The 20489-nt window shown below is 34.3% G+C and overlaps 1 protein-coding gene across 1 annotated transcript in view; it reads right to left on the bottom strand.

Annotated features, from left to right (window-relative positions):
* Positions 1-13050, bottom strand: part of LOC149215042 (beta-galactosidase 8-like) — a 94568-nt gene extending 81518 nt beyond the window's left edge. The window contains exons 1-5 of the mRNA XM_089392499.1: positions 13012-13050; positions 12682-12794; positions 12370-12436; positions 12136-12228; positions 1815-1958 (exon numbers count right to left, since the gene is read on the bottom strand). Of these exons, the coding sequence (XP_089248625.1) occupies positions 1815-1958; positions 12136-12228; positions 12370-12436; positions 12682-12794; positions 13012-13035 (441 nt within the window). The 5' untranslated portion in view covers positions 13036-13050. The remainder of the gene's footprint in view (positions 1-1814; positions 1959-12135; positions 12229-12369; positions 12437-12681; positions 12795-13011) is intronic.
* Positions 13051-20489: the final 7439 nt, after the last annotated feature.

Raw genomic sequence — 20489 nt, forward strand, 5'->3', positions numbered from 1 at the left:
GAATATATTTTCCATGTATCTTACCAGCAGTACAACTGATCAGGCAAAGTTTTAATTTTTAAATGAATCAAGCCACATCAGGGATGAATTCATGGATGCCAATGACAACAGTCTAGAATAAGGTAGCACCAAACTAGTTGATTGCTCGAATACAGGATGGAGCAGGACTTAATGTGCGAGAAGATAGATGCAGAAGGCAGCATAGTGGTCAGTTACGTGAAGAAGCAGATACAGCTAAGGTAAGAGACATTTTGAAGCAACATGGAATATAATAAGTTAAGAGATATCTTTAATGATAAGAATCAAGATAGGATGATCCTTGCATATCCTAAGTGTTGGTTAAGGGTGAAAGAGAATCATATCTATTCACGGAAAAAGCAGAACTGCTCCTAATGTTCCTAGGAAAGATTCAAGGCCTGCATAGAGCAAGAAGTCAGGACTAACTGGAAAGTATAAACACAAAACATTGTAAAAAAAACCTTTGAAGGACGAGTTCATGTCGAGCAATTGGGATTTACTTCTTATTAGAGTTGAATATTGCGGAAATATGGGAAGCCAAAGTAGAATTCGATGTATTAGCAATTAGCTCATAGAGCTCTTTACTCAGCAGAGGTAGCTGAAAGTTGAAACGTGGGCACATAAAAAGATACCAATCTCCCAAATACAAAAGCAGATTGAAGATGATTTAGTGCATGCCTTCTGGTTCTGCAGAGACAAGAGATCTACCAGACGGTGTGAAAGTTTGGGTGGAGTATATCTATTCTTAAGAGCTCCTAGCTGGAGAACTTTTACTCTGGGTGAAGCAAGATGCTCCACAACCCAAGTGGGGATGGTGGGACACATCAACACCTCAAGTGTATAACAGTGCCAAATCTGCACAATGCAATGGGGGTATGGAATCTGGACACGAGCACAAACCTATCTAGATTCTAAACCCAGGTTTGACAAGCATCTGGCTGCAAAGCTCAGGCACACATCGAATGGAAAATATATTAGCTATTGGAATTCAAGGTATGCAGCCTCGAGCTTTACAACCTTATGCTGCACAAACCCACATTTATTGTATAATCTTTTCTGGGACCAGGGCCGCTTGAAACGCTGGTAGGAAAATGATGGCCGATTCTCCTAATTTATACTACAACTTTATGCTATATGACATGCCCATAGCACAATACACTTCAACAATTAACACCTTAAGTGTGTAACAGTGCCAAATCTGCACAATGCAATGGGTGTATGAAATCTGGACACTAGCACAGACCTATCTAAACCCATATTTGACGAGCACCTCAAGGCCGCAAAGCTCGAGAACACATCAAATGGCAGATGTATCAAATATTGGAATTTAAGATATACAGCCTCGAGATTTACAACCTCATGGCAAACAAACCCGTTACCCAGCTTTATTGTGTAATCTTCTCTGGAACCAGGCCCACTTGAAAAGCAGGTAGGAAAAGGATGGATGATCCTCCTAACTTGTAATACGACTAATTATAGTATATGGCATGCCCGTAACAAAATACACTTCAATAATTACCTCGACATTGGCAACTTAATTATTGGGTAGGATGAATGTAACGTGCAATGGCAGTGAAAGATGGCTAAACAGTGACAGAGTTTTCTAATGTTGAATTTCGTCCACCACTATTGGCCTTCCACAGTTTAGTGCATGTAACAAGCTTGAACAATCAGAAATTGTGTATTGTTTAAAACTTTTCACAGTACTAAAATATTTCCAAGGGGCTAAGTAGGTGTATTCTGCAAGATGCATTTAAATGCGGTCTCTTAGAAACACAATAGTAGAAATTACTAACCACGTAGCTGGGCGCATCTGCATCCTTACACATTGTCCAAGGAACACCAGTATTCAGATTCACTGACATGTTAGCTGCCCAATCGATATATAAATGCCCCTTTGCTCCGAAATAATCGGCAATTTTTCCATATTCGTTTTCTATCTGCAACAACCATTAAAACGATACTTAGCATTGTAACAGGATAAATATGCTTAGCATTGTAACTGCAGGATACGTAATCAATAAATACAAAGGTCCCTGCACTATATATCAGTTCGACAGTAATTTAAGGGAGTAATTAATAAATATATATATATATTATATAAAGTAAGATTATCATTAGATTTATTAAGTATTTAAAAGAGATGTAAATTTCTTTTAAGGTAAAAAGAGAATTGATTTTTTTTGCATTTGGTTGATCTTTTGTCCCTGCACTATATATCAGTTCGACAGTAATTTAAGGGAGTAATTAATAAATATATATATATATATTATATAAAGTAAGATTATCATTAGATTTATTAAGTATTTAAAAGAGATGTAAATTTCTTTTAAGGTAAAAAGAGAATTGATTTTTTTTGCATTTGGTTGATCTGGTTGATCTGGAATTAAGACAATTTAGACGGGTATTATATTAAATTTATATTAGGTTAGATGTCATTTAAGTTAAATTTAATATTAAAAAAACTAATTATAATAATAATTTATATGGATATAATTTTTCAGAAGAAACCTAATATGGTTTCTCTCTTCTTAATAAAAGATAACTCAGACTACTAACAACCATTAGTACTACATTTATTAGGATGTTGTTGATAATTTAGCATGTTATGCAAATCTCATATTTGATTCCAACAAGGTCATGTGCACTAAATCTACTATATGCACGAACATGTATGTGTGTAGAGAGAGATCCCCTCTTCCTTGAATATGCAAACATAATGTGATTTAATCAAGTGCAATAATGGTTAGTAACCCTAGAATATTTGTGATCTATGGCCTCCATGTCAACAACATCCTTTGGACTAATGATTAGATCAATTAAACTAACATTGTTATATATATATAAGGTCATGTTGTTTCAAGTTACTCTGTTTTATCTCTAAGGTTCATTACATCATACATGAATCTTGCATAATCTAGCAAAATGCCTAAAATATGTTTAAAGGATTTTACGTCATGTCATTCGTGAAATTTGACCTTGGTAGGCGCTACATTAATCCCTCATTTTTTAACAATTGAGCAAACAAGTACAATGTTGCACAAAGCGGGGACGAAGTGGGGACGCAGAAGCATCAGTGTCCAAAAATCTGGGAAGCGAAGCGTCTGCTATATATATATATATATATATATATATTATATTTTTTTGCATTTATACTCAAAACAAACATCCCAGATACCAAATTAGTTGTAGAAGACATGAAAACATGCATATTTTTGCATAAATCAAGATAGATATGGCATCCATGGTTCCATTGTAGTTACTAGTATGTACATCAACCATCTATATTCTAGCGATTACAAACATACATCAAATTTTTAAGAATATTATAAAACATAAAACATTTAAGCATATTATAAAACATAAAACATAGAGCATATTATGATTTATCTAGCAAGTGAGCAACTGTCAACATTTGTCATGTCCAAAATTCAAATAATAATGTTTACAAAATATGTCACTTGGTCACCGCCAAGACAAAAAAGGTTCAAAATTCAAATTCACAAGCCTACAAGTCTAATGAGTAATCTATGACAAAAGTAGTAAATTGTGAATATATCTACTAATCTCTCCTCCTTCCACCACAAAGAGAACGTGGCGGTGGGCCTCCACGTGGTGGCAATGAAGAAGATGGTGCCCGTGGAAGTTGTGGCAGTGGCACTGTAACTGATGAAGAAGAACCCCCTATTGTTGGTGTTGAACCATGGAACCTAGGAACCAGATGGGGGTGGGGGTGGCATATCAACACAATCATCATCATCCTTGAATCGCTCAAAAAATTCATGCAAAAAAAACACTAGTTAACAAAAAAATTAAAAACATGAATTAGAGAAATGCTTTATAAGGAAAATTTATACCACATCGACATACCTAGATAAGAGCATCCTCTAATTGCTCTAATCGCAACACTCCATCCTCCAAATTGGGCTCCTCTGGATTCTTGTCCCAAATCAACAGGTCTTTATTAGACCTTGCATCTTCATAGTAATGGGACAACAATCGCAAGTTGTAATGAACATAAACCAAGCTCTCTGCCTGGTCTAAACTCAACCTGTTCCTTTTAACACTATGGATGAAAGAATAAGAGCTCCAACACCTCTCTGCAGAAGAAGTGTTTACCACCTGTGATAGCACCCACAATGCCAAAGTCTGTAGAAGTGGAGTAGCCCCTCCATGCATGTTCCACCACTCAAGAGAAGAAAAAGTCTCTCAATCTCTAATTGCATGCATGCTCCCAAATGGACCAATGTTAAGCATATAGTTGCTCAACTGTCTCCATACCAATGCAGCCTCCTCCTCATTAGGGACTAATTTACTCAATGCAGCCATATATTTTTTGTAAACCTCTTGATCTTGGTGTGGTTTTCTCCTGCTTCCCCTCCCAGGTGCTAGTGTTGAAAGCCATGATGGATGATAGTATTTAGGTGTCAAAACATATGCTAATGCATGCAATGGAACATTTAGCATTTCCCATCGGTTTTCCACCTCTGCACGAATATAATTGTACAAGGTGATATCTCTAGGCTCAACAATGTTTTTAATCTGCCCCAACATGCTATCCATTTGCTCATACACCTCCCCAATTATTGGTCGATCTGAATCTCCAAACTTGATCATGTAATAAATTGGTTTGGTGAATTGCAAAACATATTTAACCTGTGACCAAAAGTAACTGTCAAGAACAGTGTCCTTGACTGCATTACCATCTCTATCAGTGTTAATTTCATCCCATGATTCAGCACACACCAGATTAGTTAAAGCTTGTCTCACCTTCACTACCCACCTAAAGGTGAGGTAATAACTGGAAAATCTTGTCTTTGCAAGTTTAAGCAACTGCAACTTGGAGTAAGTGCCATAGAAGTAGTTTACCCTTATATGCCCTGTGATGAATTTAATGAGTTGCTTCCCTCTCCTGTAAAGCTCAGTAATCCACCCACATTCTTTGTGCTTCACAATATCATGCATCAAAAGGTTCAATGTGTGAACCAGGCACCCAGACCAAAAGATGTATGGATGAGTACGCTCAATAATTTTTCCTGCTACCTTACAATTTGCTGCATTATCTGTGATCACTTGAACCACATTATTCAGACCAACATCTTTGATTGATTGCAATAGGAGATCTGCAATGTTTTGCGCAGATGCACTGATGGAGGAGGAGTCATGACATGTAATAAATATTGCACCACTAGAAGAAACACCAAGAACATTTATCAAATGTTGGTTTCTAATATTTGTCCACCCATCTGATACAATGGATACCCCAGAATCTACCCACTCATTTGTAAAATGTGTCAAATCTCTTTGAACCTTAGCTTTTTCTCTTTCTAATAACACTGTTCTCGCTTTCTCATAGTTGGGGGCCTTGTATCCTTTTGGGGCTTCATTGATGGCTTTTACCATTTCATGCCAATAAGAGAGCGAAGCACATAGAATGGTACACTCCAAGCACAAATAAAACGGACTATATTTCCATCCACATCATCCCTCCCAGCAACATTAAGGAAATCCCCTATTGTTCTTCTACCTCCAGAGCTTGCAGAAGTACCATGAGGAGATGAGCTACCAAATTTAGAGGTTGCACTTGATTCAAAATGAGTTATTTGTTTCTTGTTTTTTTGTTGTTCAACCTCCTCTATTTTGATGTATTTTCTTCTTTGTTCAGATGAAATGTTTGAGCAAATTTGTACCCCCACAGGACCCTTTTTATCATCACTATCCAGTACCCCACAAAGATGCCTCCTCACACGGGTATATGAACCACAATATGGTTTTCCTCCATGACAACCATGAGGGCACACAAATTTGTAAGTTCCACCACCCTTTCCCCCATCAAGTTTGGTCACATAGTTCCACAAGGGTGTTAATGCAGCTTTCCCATCTAGTGTTTCAATTTCCCCTTCAGGTTCATCTCCTTCCTCTTCAAACCCTTCCTCCTCATCATACATTGGGTCACTCATATTGGGACCATTGTCCTCTTGTGCTTCTTCCCTTCTATTCCTACTCCCCCTTGCCATCATTAAAACCAAAAGTGGAATGATAAATAGAAGCCAAAAGAACACCATCTTGTAATATGGATATAGGTGGTGGACAACTTGCAAGTAAAGGAGCAAGTAGAAACAATGGGAAAGAGTAGGAGAGGGAAGAGAAAAATACAAAAAAAATGTCAAAAAAATAAGGATGTTTGGGGTTTGAACTTATCTCTTTAGCTCTTGTAGATGAAGTCCTCCAAGCTCTTGCTCCAAGCTCATCCTCCTTCTCCTACCTCCTCCTCCTTCACTCCTCCAAGCTCTCCTTTCTTCTCCTCTCCTTTCCTCTCTTCTCTTCTCCTCTCCTCTCTTCTCTTCTCCAACTCTCATAAACTCAAAGTGAGCAAATGAGGAATGAATGGGGGCTTTATTCCCTTCATTCCTCACCCTAACCTCACCCTAACCCAAGGTGGACCCACCCCCTTTATGCCAAGTCAGCTAAAATTAAAAAAATAAAAATAAAAATAAAAAATCGCATTTCTTCCCTTCGCACAACGCTTTTCTGGAATCGTTCGGAAGCGTACGCTTCGTACGGCCGAAGCGTCGTACAAAGCGCGCTTCAGAAATTTTGAGGAAGCGTCCAAAACAAGCGGAAGCACGCTTCCGAATTTTGGAATCGCGCTTCCGGGGACGCTTCCTGGACGCATCCACACGGGACGCGCTTCGAGCCTTAGAACCGGGGGGGGGATGCTTCCTGCAACATGGAGCAAGTATATATATATATATAGAGAGAGAGAGAGACCCTTAACTATTAGATATCCAAAAAAATCTAAGGAAGCTTTGTGTAGGAAGGTACTATATTGGTTAAAGGAGGAGTTCTTTTCTTTTCTTGGTGAAGAAGGTTATAAGGTCTTAAGGTCAAGCCCCATAAGAGATTCTTAGAGCAGGCTAGCTCAAATTCAAAGATCATAATTCACTTAATGAAATAATTAGATTTGAAGATGGAATTTGCTATTTAAATTACTTGTCAAAGGATGTTTTGAACAACAAATATAACCAAAAGATAAACATGTTTGTTGTAAAAAAAATAAAATGAGTTGAAATATTTTTTATTAAATATTGAAAACCATCAAATTATGGATATAAATATATATTCATTCCCAACTTTGAAAATTGGAACCCTTATCTGCTCCTATTAATGAAAATTAGTGTCCTTAAATAGAGATGAAAATATTTTTTAACATGAGAGAAGTGGTTCTTGAATAACAAAGATCTATGAAAAAGAAAATTTATTAAAAGCGAGATGTAGTTTTCATACAAGAATCCAAGTTATACATTGGCGCAAATGAACACATTAATACTAGAATTTGGATAATTGATTTTTCAAAGCTAGTTTTCATTAAAGAGTCTAAGTTATACATACCCCAAATGACTGCAACATAATTAAGACTACAATAATAAATTTGTATATTGATGTTATAAGAGCCTTAATGGTAAGAGTGGAGCATCAACCGAAAGGATAAATCTGAATTACTTAGTAGTCCAAAGTTCAACCATTTGTGGGTTTGGATCATTGTGAATGTGAAATCTAAAATTTGAAACAAATTATCCTACTTCATCACAGAAGAAAAGGTACAGGATTGCTTAAAGAATGCCTTAATGGGTTTCTTGTCAACAATTATTGGTTGGAAGATAATTTCATAATCTTTTATTTTTAAAGGTTCTCTATCAAATCATTTGTGTATTATCCTAAACCTAACTCTAGAAGATAAGTCCTCAGTTATGCTTTAGATTCAAGGATATGTAGTTTTTGCATCAAGGTAATCTCTCCAATAAAGTTCAATAAGGGTGGGATGGCAATCATGTCTAAAAAGTGTCAAAGGTGTTTATACTTCATAACAATCCACATGACTCGAGATTGAAGATATGAAATATGAAATATTTGACAAAATGTTCAAAGTAAGAGAAGAAATGAAGTTTAAATGCAAATCTTATCAAAGGCCAAAATATTGTGGAGGAAGTATGCCCCTTATTCAAATCCCTTCTTTCTAACCCCAAGGGAAAAACAAGAGAAGAAGGAGAGTTCATTCTATCTTGCATTTCCAAAATGATCAATTAAGAAACAAAAACACATCTTTATAAGCTAATTGGAGGATGAACCACATAAAGTTATGTTTGATTTGAAGACAATGGAAGTGCCATGTTTGAATAGTTTCCCAATAGATCTCTTTGAGTGGATGTGGAATACTGTTATACTAGTAGACTTAGAGGAATTAAAAAGATAGAGAAAAATATTGAAATTCCTAAGTGCGCCATTTTTTACTTGAAAAATGAGCAATGCTCTAATCTTTAATAGTTTTAGGGCTATTAGTAGATGTAGAGGAATTAAAAAGATAGAGAAAAAAAATTGAAATTCCTAAGTGCACCATTTTTTACGTGAAAAATGAGCAATGTTCTAATCTTTAATAGTTTTAGGGTTATTAATACGTTATGTAATTCAATGTACAAGAATTGCTAAAATAATTGCTTCAAAGACACATGTATCCTTTTTCGGACATTTGATTTTTGATGATTAAGGAGATTTTGTGGTAGTAGACATATCATGATTGATTACGGTTTGGAAATTTAACTTTATCAAAAAAGAAAGATGGAATATTCGTGAAGTTTGATTTGGGCAAAGACTATAATTAAGTTCATTGAATTTTTTTATTTATAGTACATCATTTATAAATTTGATTACTTTGGATTGAGTGGGTTAGAGTTTTAATTTTTTTCTCACCACATATATTGTAACATCAGTTAGTCATTTTTAAAGTTTTTTAGTTTTTATTTATATAAGAATGATCTTTATTGTCTTATTTTTTATTTAGAAAGCCATTATGATGTAAAAATGTGATTTCATTTTTATTTAATAATAGATTCTAAATTTATAGATGATATAATAAATAAAATAAAATAAGTTTATAGATTCATTAGTTGTTGCTTACTGAAATGTATAAACTTAATTTTTTTCCAGGTAGCTAGTGAGGGGCAAAAAGATTTATTTGTGTGCACATGCAAACAAATGCACATCTTCATTCTACACAATTCACACCATTATCTCCAACATCCATTGTTTCAAAAATGTGTACATGAAAGAACAACCCTACCATCTGTTTTTTTGGGCACATGAACAAATCCTTCCAATCACTCCCACCATTATTCATCCAAAAACATGTACACAAATACACATCATAACCATCCACTCTTACACAACCTTGAAGGTAGATACACACCCCACCATCTACATTTTTGGCAAGATGCACAACACACCCTCACTCACCACCATTTACTCTTATAAAAATGTAAGTAGACGCACACTTTATCATCCACTAGTTTGGAAATATGCACAAAAATGCACACCCTCACACTCCACTAACTAAAGTAAAAAAAAATATCACAAAAAATAAATAAATTAATAATTTAATTTCACATTTAAAAATTATAATTAAATTGTAATAATATATACAATAATTAATAGTCTAACCATATTAACATAGTTATGTCTTATTCTCTTTTTAACTAAATAAATATGTACTTATTCTCTATTCATTAAATATATAAAAAAAACAATATTAATTAAATATTAATAAAAAAACAATAAAACACCAACTTTTCAACTCAATAAATATTTAGATTAAAATAAATTTATGTTAATTTATTTTTATTATTATTTTAAAGTAAATTAAAATTTTAAAATATAAATAATTAAAATTATTAATTAAAATAAATTGGCCTTTATTTATATTATAATAAATCTTAATTAATTTTGACAAAATTTGGATTATTTTAATCAAAGACTAAATTGATACTAAAAATCTTCTAATTTAAAAATTAAAAGATATAATTAATTTAAAATTATTACAAATGAGAATGTCTTTCTGATTAATCACATCATTAGGATTTGACCAAATTTTAATAATATGATTAATCTAAAAGACATTCTTATTTGCAAAATAAATTACAAAAGTCTAAAATCTAACATTAAAAATATTAATCAAAATTTAATTATATATTAAATATAATTACTCATTCAACTAAATAAATCTGAATTAATTTAAACAAGCTTTAGTAAAATCTAGTTTAACAAAACAACCCTTATTAAAATTTAAAATTCAAACAAAATTTCTAATTATAAATTGATAATTTCTGATTATAAATTGATAAATAATTATTTAATCTAAATACATTTATAATAGAAAATTTAAATTGGTAAATAAATATTTAATCTAATAGTATGTCAAACAGCTGTTTAAAAAATTCAAACAAATCTTAATTAACAATAATTTGAAGTTAAAAAAACCCAATTTATTCATACATTTTTTAAATAATTAATATATATATATATACATTTTTTAAATAATTTATATATATATATATATATAAACGAAATATCTTAACACTTTCCTATTAATATTGTAAATAAATGCTCTGATCGACCGAATCTAGACAACATTATTGCGATGTTTAGACAACATTATTGCGATGTTTGAATTGGACGTAATTGTACGGGAGGATTGCAAATTTTTACCGTAAACATATTTCCATATTAAAGGTTTTAAAAACATTGTTCTGTATTACATTTATTTAATATAATATGTAATGTTTTTGAAAATTAATAAAACCACCGTACCGAATGATTACATATTTTTCAAAATATTGTTATTTTATTTTTCAGTACAATGAAAATATAATTAACGCAATAATAAATAATTAATTACGAGGTAAATTATATTTTAAAATGAATCAACTTTGATTCTAAAAAATGAGATTACACATTTTTCAAAATATTGTTTTCTATTTTTCAGTACAATGAAAATATAAGTAACGCAATAATAAATAATAATTACGAGCTAAATTATATTTTTTAAATGAATTAACTTTGCGTTGAATTTCAAAATTCCTGTTGATTCTTAAGAATAAATAATTACGCAGAGGGAGGAATTTTAGAGGAATTTAGATTAAAAGTGGTTGGAATTTGAGAAAAAAATTTCAAAAAAATTTTAGAGACAGTTTTTAAATCATGGTTTTTATGATAGAAATAGATTCTGCACTATCAAAAACTTCTGCGGCACTTAAAATCTCAAAGTTTGACAACTGTAATTTGGATTTACACCTAAAATCTTGAAGTTTGACAACTGTTACTTAAATTTACAAAAATCAGACCAGATTTTGATACCCTATGGCACCTAAAATTTTGAAATTTAACAATTATAACTTGGATTTACAAAAATCCGACCAGATTTTATCAAAATGTAACCAAAATTTCCATAACTTTCCAGACAAAAAAACAACCTTGTTAAATAGCAAATAATTATATTCCAGCGTTTATTTTAATTAATGAATCACTTACATAATATTTTTTTCCGATTATGTACTTGGAAAAACCTACATAAAATCTCGATTCTATACTTGGGAAAACCCTTCATAAATTCTTGGATTCGATACTTGGTGACACCCTACATAAATTCTCGCATGCAGATCCGTTATTCGGAAATGAAAATTTGACCCGCCCGATTCCCAAGGACCAGGATCGTGCATTATCAATGACAACGGACATCCCAACAATATACAAAACAATTGCCGTTAAAGGTGGAGGAGGAAATCTCAATTTGCGGTGCTGTCTAATATTAACTCAGGATCTTTATACCGTTCAGGCTAAATACAGGTGGTTTTTGTTACTTCTTTATCCTTTGCCAAGCCAAATACAGGTGGTTTTGTTAGTTCTTTATCCTATTCAAGGTAAATACAGGTGGTTTTTGTTAGTTCTTTATCCTATGCAAGCTAAATACAGGTGGTTTTTGTTAGTTCTTTATCCTATGCAAGCTAAATACAGGTGGTTTTTGTTAGTTCTTTATCCTGTTCAAGCTAAATACAGGTGGTTTTTGTTAGTTCTTTATCCTGTTCAAGCTAAATGCAGGTGGTTTTTGCTCTGAAAAAACTCAGGTTCTTTATATACTGTTCAGGCTAAATACAGGTGGTTTTTGTTAGTTCTTTATCCTATTCAGGCTAAATACAGGTGTTTTTTGTTAGTTCTTTGTCCAGCTCAGGCTCAATAAAGGTGGTTTTTGTTATGAAAAAACAAAAAGAGGAGGAAAAGGAGGGAAACCTGTTGCAAAATGATGGGACCTCCCTGAGATGCGTAAAGGCCTTCACGTTTCATCATGTTTACAATCTTCTTTGTGAATCTTTTCATTTCCTTCTGCAATCCCACAGTCACAAAATGATTCAATGACACAGAAAGATCAAAAGAACACAAACTCAAAATGCGGACCTTAAAAGAATTTGCACCCGCAATCAACTACATTTATGTTTGATCAGATATGCAAAATCTGCATGTTACCTTGAAGGGCTTGTTTGTTGTGCGAAAAGTTACGCCCGGAATCTCATGAAGCCAAAATGGAATTCCACTGCATTGAAAGCCATCATGAATTTGTCAATATGAGATCTTAAGAGTCCAACATCTTGGATCAAATTTGATTGAATTCTGTAATTTTTAAATTGTAAGAGATCCATTTCATGGAACCTACTTGCATAGAAAAAAATTCCTAATGCGAAACATCTTTAATTTACCATGAACCAACATCCAGCTCACAAATTAGATTTGAATCTGATTATTATAATGCGATACGAATGAGAATGAGAATATACTGACCCGTAAGTCCATTCAGCCTGGATGTATGGCCCAATTCTCAGATTCACATACAGTCCTTTCGAGTGTACTAACTTCACGAATTTAACCAGATCCAATCTCCCCTCAAAATTGTACTGCAATAAATAAAGAACGTTAAATTCATAGTCATGATAAATAGAATGGCTTAAGTTCACAGTCATAATACCTAGAATGGGTTAAATTCAGAGTCATAATAAATAGAATGGGTTTATCCGTGCTAGAATATATTCATTTCAACTCTGGATATACAGAGCAATTGGCTCCTCTCTGGAGATATATCCATCTGAATAAAGATAATAACAGCACAATTACCTGGCGTGGTTGAGGCTCATGCATATTCCAGAAAACGTAGGTTTCAATGACATCCAGTCCTCCATCTTTTGCTTTGTCTATCAGGTCACCCCACATCTGTAAAAATCATAATTCTTTATATATACACTGTATATACACTCAATCCACGGTATATTAGAAGGATGAAAATTGAATAGCATTAAGGAAGCAGATACCCACGTCAGGAGTGCTACGAGGGTAATGAATAGATCCCGATATCAGAAGCTTTCGGCGACCATTAATGATGAGAGAAGCACGATCGTATGCTACGTTAAATCCATCTGCAAATATGCAGCAGGCCACCCACAGGCAAAATCCCACAACTGCTTTCAGTGAGATATACATTGTGTATGTCCCACGAATCGCAGAATGTGGCGTGTACTGGGAGCAATGGCTGAAAGTGGCCTTTAGTTGGAAGCTTCAGCGCTTCATATGCGTACTACACAATATATATATGGGCTCGACCCTTAACATAGAAACAAGTATTTAGCTGAGAGCCCCCAGATATGAGTATCATGCCAGAGTGTAGGGAGGACTAAAACTAGCCCAATTTATAACTGGATCCCCTAAAACCTTTTGCTAGGTGCAAACTTCTAGGTGTTCCCCGTTAAATCAAATCATGTGTTCAGATATATGCTGATTAAAAAATAATTTAATTTTAAATTTTATTTGATTTATAAAATCCATTGCTTCTTTTTTTTATTAAAAAAATAAAAATGCACTTCTGTCTATTACATTAAATGGAATTTTTTTTTTTTTTTTCAATTAGTATTATTGGGAAATATTCCCATTTAAGGCTCATTCACTTTTTTCCACGTGCATATTCATAATGGTTAATTTATTTTTTATACGCTGGCATTATATTTGGATCTATTATGAGGCTTACTCGCATATACGGGGAAAATCTCCCCAACCCGACTCACATTTTTGGGGCAATAAAATATTTGCATTGGAAAATGGTCATTATTTTAGATTATCCAAATAATAGCCTTGACTAGATCCAAATGATAGTTGGCTTTGTTGTAACGGTGAAGTCCAAAATGTAGTTAGCCTTGGATATCTACGAGATAGAAATGATTTGCAAGGGTTGGAACCATTAGATGCAATAGTTGCTAGCCTAGATATTCAAGAGGTCCAAGTGATTGTCGAATGCATTTTAAGCCACTTCCACCGCAATAGCAATGAGAGAATCGTTCATGTACGGTCGCCGATTCCAATATTGGATTTTTTTTCGAGCTATGTTAAGTTTGGGCCAGGGCCAGGGCCAGCTCCAATATTAGATGGAAAAACGCTCTATCCAATTGTGGGATGTAGTCACTAGGATTGTTTATCCCTCACAGTTGACTTTTCCACCCTCAACCCCTCATGAGATTTGAACCTAAGATCTTATCTACATATCTCACATTAAATCCCACACAAACCAACTAGTCTACACATATTTTATCCTTATTGTTAGTGCAATGTTTACCTATATGGTCATCTCTTTCCAAGTCATCCTACCAAAGATCCAACACACAACATCATGTATATATATTTACTCTTGTTCCATAAAGATTGCTCTGTATATGGGAGATGGATTGCATGACATTAAACCGTACCATGTATTGAATAAATGTGATGTTTGAACCAAGTATGATTGGGTTGAGTTAAAAATGGCTAAATCTGCAAGGTAGAGATGGTGTTCGGTTGGGGGAGTTTGTGATAAAGCTTCTTTTATATGTTGATGATCTTGTATTGATTTTTAAATCAACCCATGGATTGCAAATGCACCTATATGCTCTTGAGCATTTTTGTAGAGCAGTGGGGATGCAAGTCAATACTAGCAAGACCAAAATAACGATTTTCTCTAATAAAAGGAAGCAGAGCCAACATACGTTCTTCTTTGAAGACAACAATATTGAAGAAGTAAATGAGTACAAGTACCTCGGGATTGATTTCGACAACAAAACTTAATTGGGAGGATTGCAGAAAAAGATAATTTTAGGAGGGTGGAAAGCATTATATGCTCTTCAAAACAGATGTAGAGAGGCAAAGTTATGGGATTGGAAAACGATCAAAGTGCTTTTTGGACTCCTAGTTTGTCGAGTGATGTTATATGGATGTGAGTTGGTGGCTAGCAACACCCCCATCTCAAAATGGAAACAAATTGAGAAAATAAAAAAACGCTTGATCATGAGCAAGTTCAAAATAAAAAGCTTGGTACCTTATGAGATAATGTTGAGTGAAACAAGAGCAACTCCCTTCGAAGCAATTATTATGGTGCGGCTCATAAGATATCCAAAAAGAATTGAGCAAATGGGAGTAGGTAGATGGCCTAATATTATCTTCAATGAAGGCATGAGTGAAAGAAAGAAAACGTGGATGAAACAAAACTACACATGGATACAAAAATGGAATATCTGCCTCAATGCATGTCCCACAAATACCAAGGAGCTAAAGAATTTTGTTATGGAGAAGTTTCGTAAAAGAGTATGGGGAAAAGAGTTGGGTAGAAAGAAGAAGTACCACAATGAGGAATTCAACCCTACATGTGATCTACAACAAAAAGAGTTCATTAGAGCCAACATTCCATGGATTGAAAAAGTTTTTATTACTCAATTAAGAACCAACTCGCATCAACTTCGGTGTGAAACAAGACGGTGGAAAAAGCCTAAAGAAGCTTGGGAAGAACGGGTGTGTACATTTTTCATATCTGGGGCAGTGGAATTGGAAAAACATTTCATTTTGGAATGCGATGCATTCAAAGACATCAGAGAAAGCTATGGGAATATGTTAGCATCAGTTTCTTGGCATTGACTTTTCAGCGAGGGAATTGTTGGAAGTTTGGGCCAACTCATCATCAATTTGAATAAGAAAAGGATTGAATTGCAAAAGGAGAAAAGAAGGGAACTAATGGTCCCATAGAATATTTTTAGTCTCGCAGACCTTAAAATAGCATTTCATCACCATGATTATGACTAGTGTAAATAGCCTTAAGCAGTCATAATGATTACTAGAAAATAAAACTCCAAACAATCCCAATTTTACAAACGTTGATCGGAAATATATTTAGATTGACCAGAGTGCGCCCCTTATCTAATACTGTTTGAATCTGAATCCATGGCAGGGTAATAATCCCCTCGGGTTTTCCACACACATCTCGACTATAAAATCTTGGCAGAGGGTGTCAATAAGACAACTAAAGATAGTAAGAAATTTATTTGTTATAAGCAATGTTAAGAAGATTATAAGAACTTTATGTGTTATAAGCATACCAAGAATTTGTAGTTTATGATGCAGGGTGATTTGTTTTCTATTACCTTATCCTTAGACAACAAATATTTGTAATGTACATAAAATGTATATTTGCATATTGATTATAGCCCATGGTATAGATCACAAAGATGCATTCAAAGTATCATTATTGGTGTTTACATCCTAAAAGTAAGATTATTCATTATCGTTGTTTGCATCCTAAAAGAAAGATTATGAATAAGATTATTCATATGGAGACAAGAAGGAAAATGTACTAATATGAATTAGTCAATGTGTTACACCCCATATGGTATGAGTTTTATATTGTGATTCTAATCACGTTGATGAAGATTTCCAAGTGGTATCTTGAGCATTGCACCAACTTGTGGGCATGCATCTTCATAGAGCCGCTTCTCTTCATGACGTCAAATTATTGGATGGTCTTGGTATTAAGAGAGAGGAATCACTCATATTCGATGTGTTACACCTCTTATTATATGCAATTCCACTTTGTGATTTTCATCACATCGATGGAGATTTTCAAGTCGTATCTTGGAGCATTGGATCGACTCAAGGGGATACATATTCATGGGTCCCTTTCTCTCCAAAGCATTAGATTATTTGACGAAGGTCTTTGGCTGGGGGAGTCACACTTCTCCTTGGTTGGATGATTACACTTATTTTCTTGGTGGTATTTTCACATGTGATTTCCTTTTTGATCATCCCTGGTTTCATATTTGATGGTTATGGAGCATGCTATCTCATTATGGTGTGGTTTTGATATACATGTTTATCTTATATGTGCTAGATTTTATTCTTGGATGATGGTTATAGCCCCCTTAAGGATTAGAGGATGGTGTCTGGACATAGATTTTTTATAACATTGTTAGAGTTTCCTAATCACTTTTGCATGTTGATGTTGTGTAATTGGTGTCACTAGAAAGGGGCGTTCTACATGGTCCTATTGTGTTGGATGTGAGGTAGGGGCATACTTGGTGATTGGGTGTGTTAGTATTTTATATTTTCCCCTTCTTATGTGCTGATGTGGTTGGATGATGAATATTGTGTAGTGCACTTTTCCTTGGTGGGATTTCCCTAGATGATATGACTTGATATTGTAGTATTTGTTGAATATCGCTTAGGTGGGAATGTTTGATGATGTTAGTATCCTTGTTGATGTACTTTTTCCTAAGTTGGAGTTAGTTGGAGGGGTACTACATACATCTTAGATGATCAAGATTTTTTTCTATGGTTTGATGAGGTATTTATCTTATTATAGTCCTTTGGTAATGTGCCCTAAGTTCAAGCCTAGGTGAAGCTTATATTTTGTCATTTTGTTATTATCACGGTGGTCTTTGCTACGATATATAACCCTTTTCATATTAAAAAATTTATTTAAACACATCCCCCCCTATTGGCACACATGTTCATGTTGATTTAATTAATTGTCAACTATTAGGAGGTTGGAGTATGGTTTTATAAGAGCATAAAATTTTTTGTACACATCTTGATGTTGATTTAACCATTCAATAGTTAATTAATCTAGTTATTTTATTAAGGTTAATTGCTTAAGCACCCTACTTCACTTGGAAATTATTCACACTTAGAGGGATTTATTTTGAGGGGATTAAAGGTTTTGATGGAATGCTCCCTCTTGGACACAATTTCTAATAATTGCATGGTTATTTTATTATTATTGGAAAGGTTGGCACACTTTTGTAGGGTACATATTTTCTTGTGCACATGGTTCATGGAGCTTAGTTGATGGCATTGGAAAACAACACATGGTTTGCCATGAGCATTAATGAGGTCTAACAATTATGGCAATTATTCCTAGGGTGCACTTAACATGGAGATATTTTATTATATAATGGGTGCTTGAGGTAGTTACATGTCAAGTTTTCTAGGGCACACCTCTCCTATATGCTTTCTCACCATTATTGCATGGACGTTTCAACTACGATTGACATCATTTGACCTTTATTAGAAAGCATCTTCACCTCTTTTATTTGCACATATATTATTTTACTGAAGGTGGTTATGGAGGATGTTTTGTCAAGAGCCATGTGGCATATTTGGAGGGCCACTCATGACACACTACATGCTCTTGCTTGGTCTTCATTTTATTATTGGAGCATTATATTAGAGGATGCACTTGTAGAGATAACGTAGTTACTATTTTTTGGGTTCAACAAGCTTCATTTCTTATGGAGTGCTCCATCAAGTTGGCACATTGCACATTTATCCATGGAGCTGGTTGCCCTAGGACTCACACATGTGCATTTATTGCATGCATCTTGTGGACCACTTGTTATTTTTTAATGGATATTTTGAAACATTTTCCTAGAAGGATTATTTTATTGCATATCTCTTATGCATCTTGGAGGGCCCACTTTGTGAGCTTTGCTAGGACCCACTTTGTGAGGGCCTATTCTATGTGGACTTTATGCATGTTCACTTGGTTATCATGCTTATTTAGTATTTTTAGTTGTATGCCTTCTCTTAGAGACTTTTAGACATAATTTTCTTCCTATTTTGGGATGAACATCAAGTTCTTGGAGATGCTAGTGTCCACATAGCTCAATGTGGTTAGTCATGGATTGTACTTAGATCTTATTTCTAAATTTTATATTATTTCTTTGACTAATCATTGAGTTAGTTAGCAAATAATATTTTTTGTTGAAAAATGTAGCAAGAAATTTTCAATTTGATTTTTCCTTGATTAAATTGAAAAAATTCGAATTTCCACTTCAGTGGATAACTTGGATGATGTTAACTTGTGTAACGTGGCTTGTGTCACCCAGTTTACTAGGTAAATTCGAGTTGGAGGAGTTAGAGTTCATCTAATCATGTGTGATTGTTAATTTGTAGCAATCAAGGTTAGTTATCTAAGGTCGTTTTCAATTAAACTAGTTCCAACTGTTGGAGGAACTAGTGGAGGGTCAGTTGTACATTGGGACTTCAATCAAACTCAGTGATCATCTAATTAACTGATCAATCGACCCAAAATAGCTAGTGCATGCAGAATTCGAGTTCCGTAGGGTTGGTGGAGGTTCCAAGGAAGTGCAATATTAGTTGTAGACTAGTCTTGAGTGTACAAGTGTTGCATGAAATCATATGATCAACCTAAGGAATTTCACAATTCAATTTGAGGAATTTCATAAATAATAAGGGCCTAATTCCTTAGGGAACAACACAAGGAAATAGGAGCTCAAGAAGAGGAAAAAATTGACTAAGTCTGGGTCAAAGGCCTTCAGTGAGCAGAAATATAGGTTATGCACTTACAGGGTGTGTTCAGTTGAGCAAAGAAATTGTAATACATCTCTATTCATTTGATTAATGCAAGCAGGAATTGGGGTTTTTAGCAGATTTCTTTCCCTAGATAAAAATACTTGTTGCATGTGTGTTGTTCTTGCATGTCTAAGATTTTTGTTTTAAATTGTGATTTAATTTTCCTAGAGCAGTAAAGTAGGTTTGTGTCTTGTGATTTTGATTAAACTTAATGAGCAGTTGCAAATCTATAGCCTAATTTCTACATGGTATCGGAGTTGGATTCACATTAGAGTAGGAAATTCGACATTGTTCTCAAAGGTTAGAAATTGAAGATTAGTGTAGTAGGATTTCTTCAGAGCTGAGAAGATGGCCATCAATGGACTAAGGCTAGAGTATGCCTTGGAAGGCACCTCAAATTTTGTTGCATGGAAGGACCACATGGAGCCAATATTGGATGACAAGGGATTACCTGAATATGTCAAGACGGATATTCCAAGACCACCAGAAACTAATGTTCATGACCTTACACAATGGAAGAAAGATGTAGCCAAGGTGAGGAGAATAATATTAGAGGGAGTACAGGATCATATTGTCTCAAATCTCCATGGAAAAGAAACTTTGTTCACAATATGGAAAGCACTGACAAAATTGTTCAAGAATAGTAGTGACTACATGAAGTTAGTGCTCAAGGATAAACTTTGAAGTATCAGGATGCAGAATAATGACACTATACCACATTATCTGAGCAGGTTCACACAATGTCTTGATGAACTAGGTGGGGGTCGATGTTACTGTCCCTGAAGATGACTTGGTAAGCCTAGCCTTTCTAGGCCTTCCCAAGAGTTGGCATAGCTATCAAGATTCGGTGAACATGAGGGAGAAACTACTGAATTGGGAGCACTTATGGTCTGATTTAGTACGGGAGGAAATAAGGTAGAACACCAAATATGGGA

Source organism: Pinus tabuliformis, chromosome 1_1, assembly GCF_031772625.1.
Source record: "Pinus tabuliformis cultivar Carrire ecotype Pingquan chromosome 1_1, CPIR1, whole genome shotgun sequence".
Taxonomy (NCBI): domain Eukaryota; kingdom Viridiplantae; phylum Streptophyta; class Pinopsida; order Pinales; family Pinaceae; genus Pinus; species Pinus tabuliformis.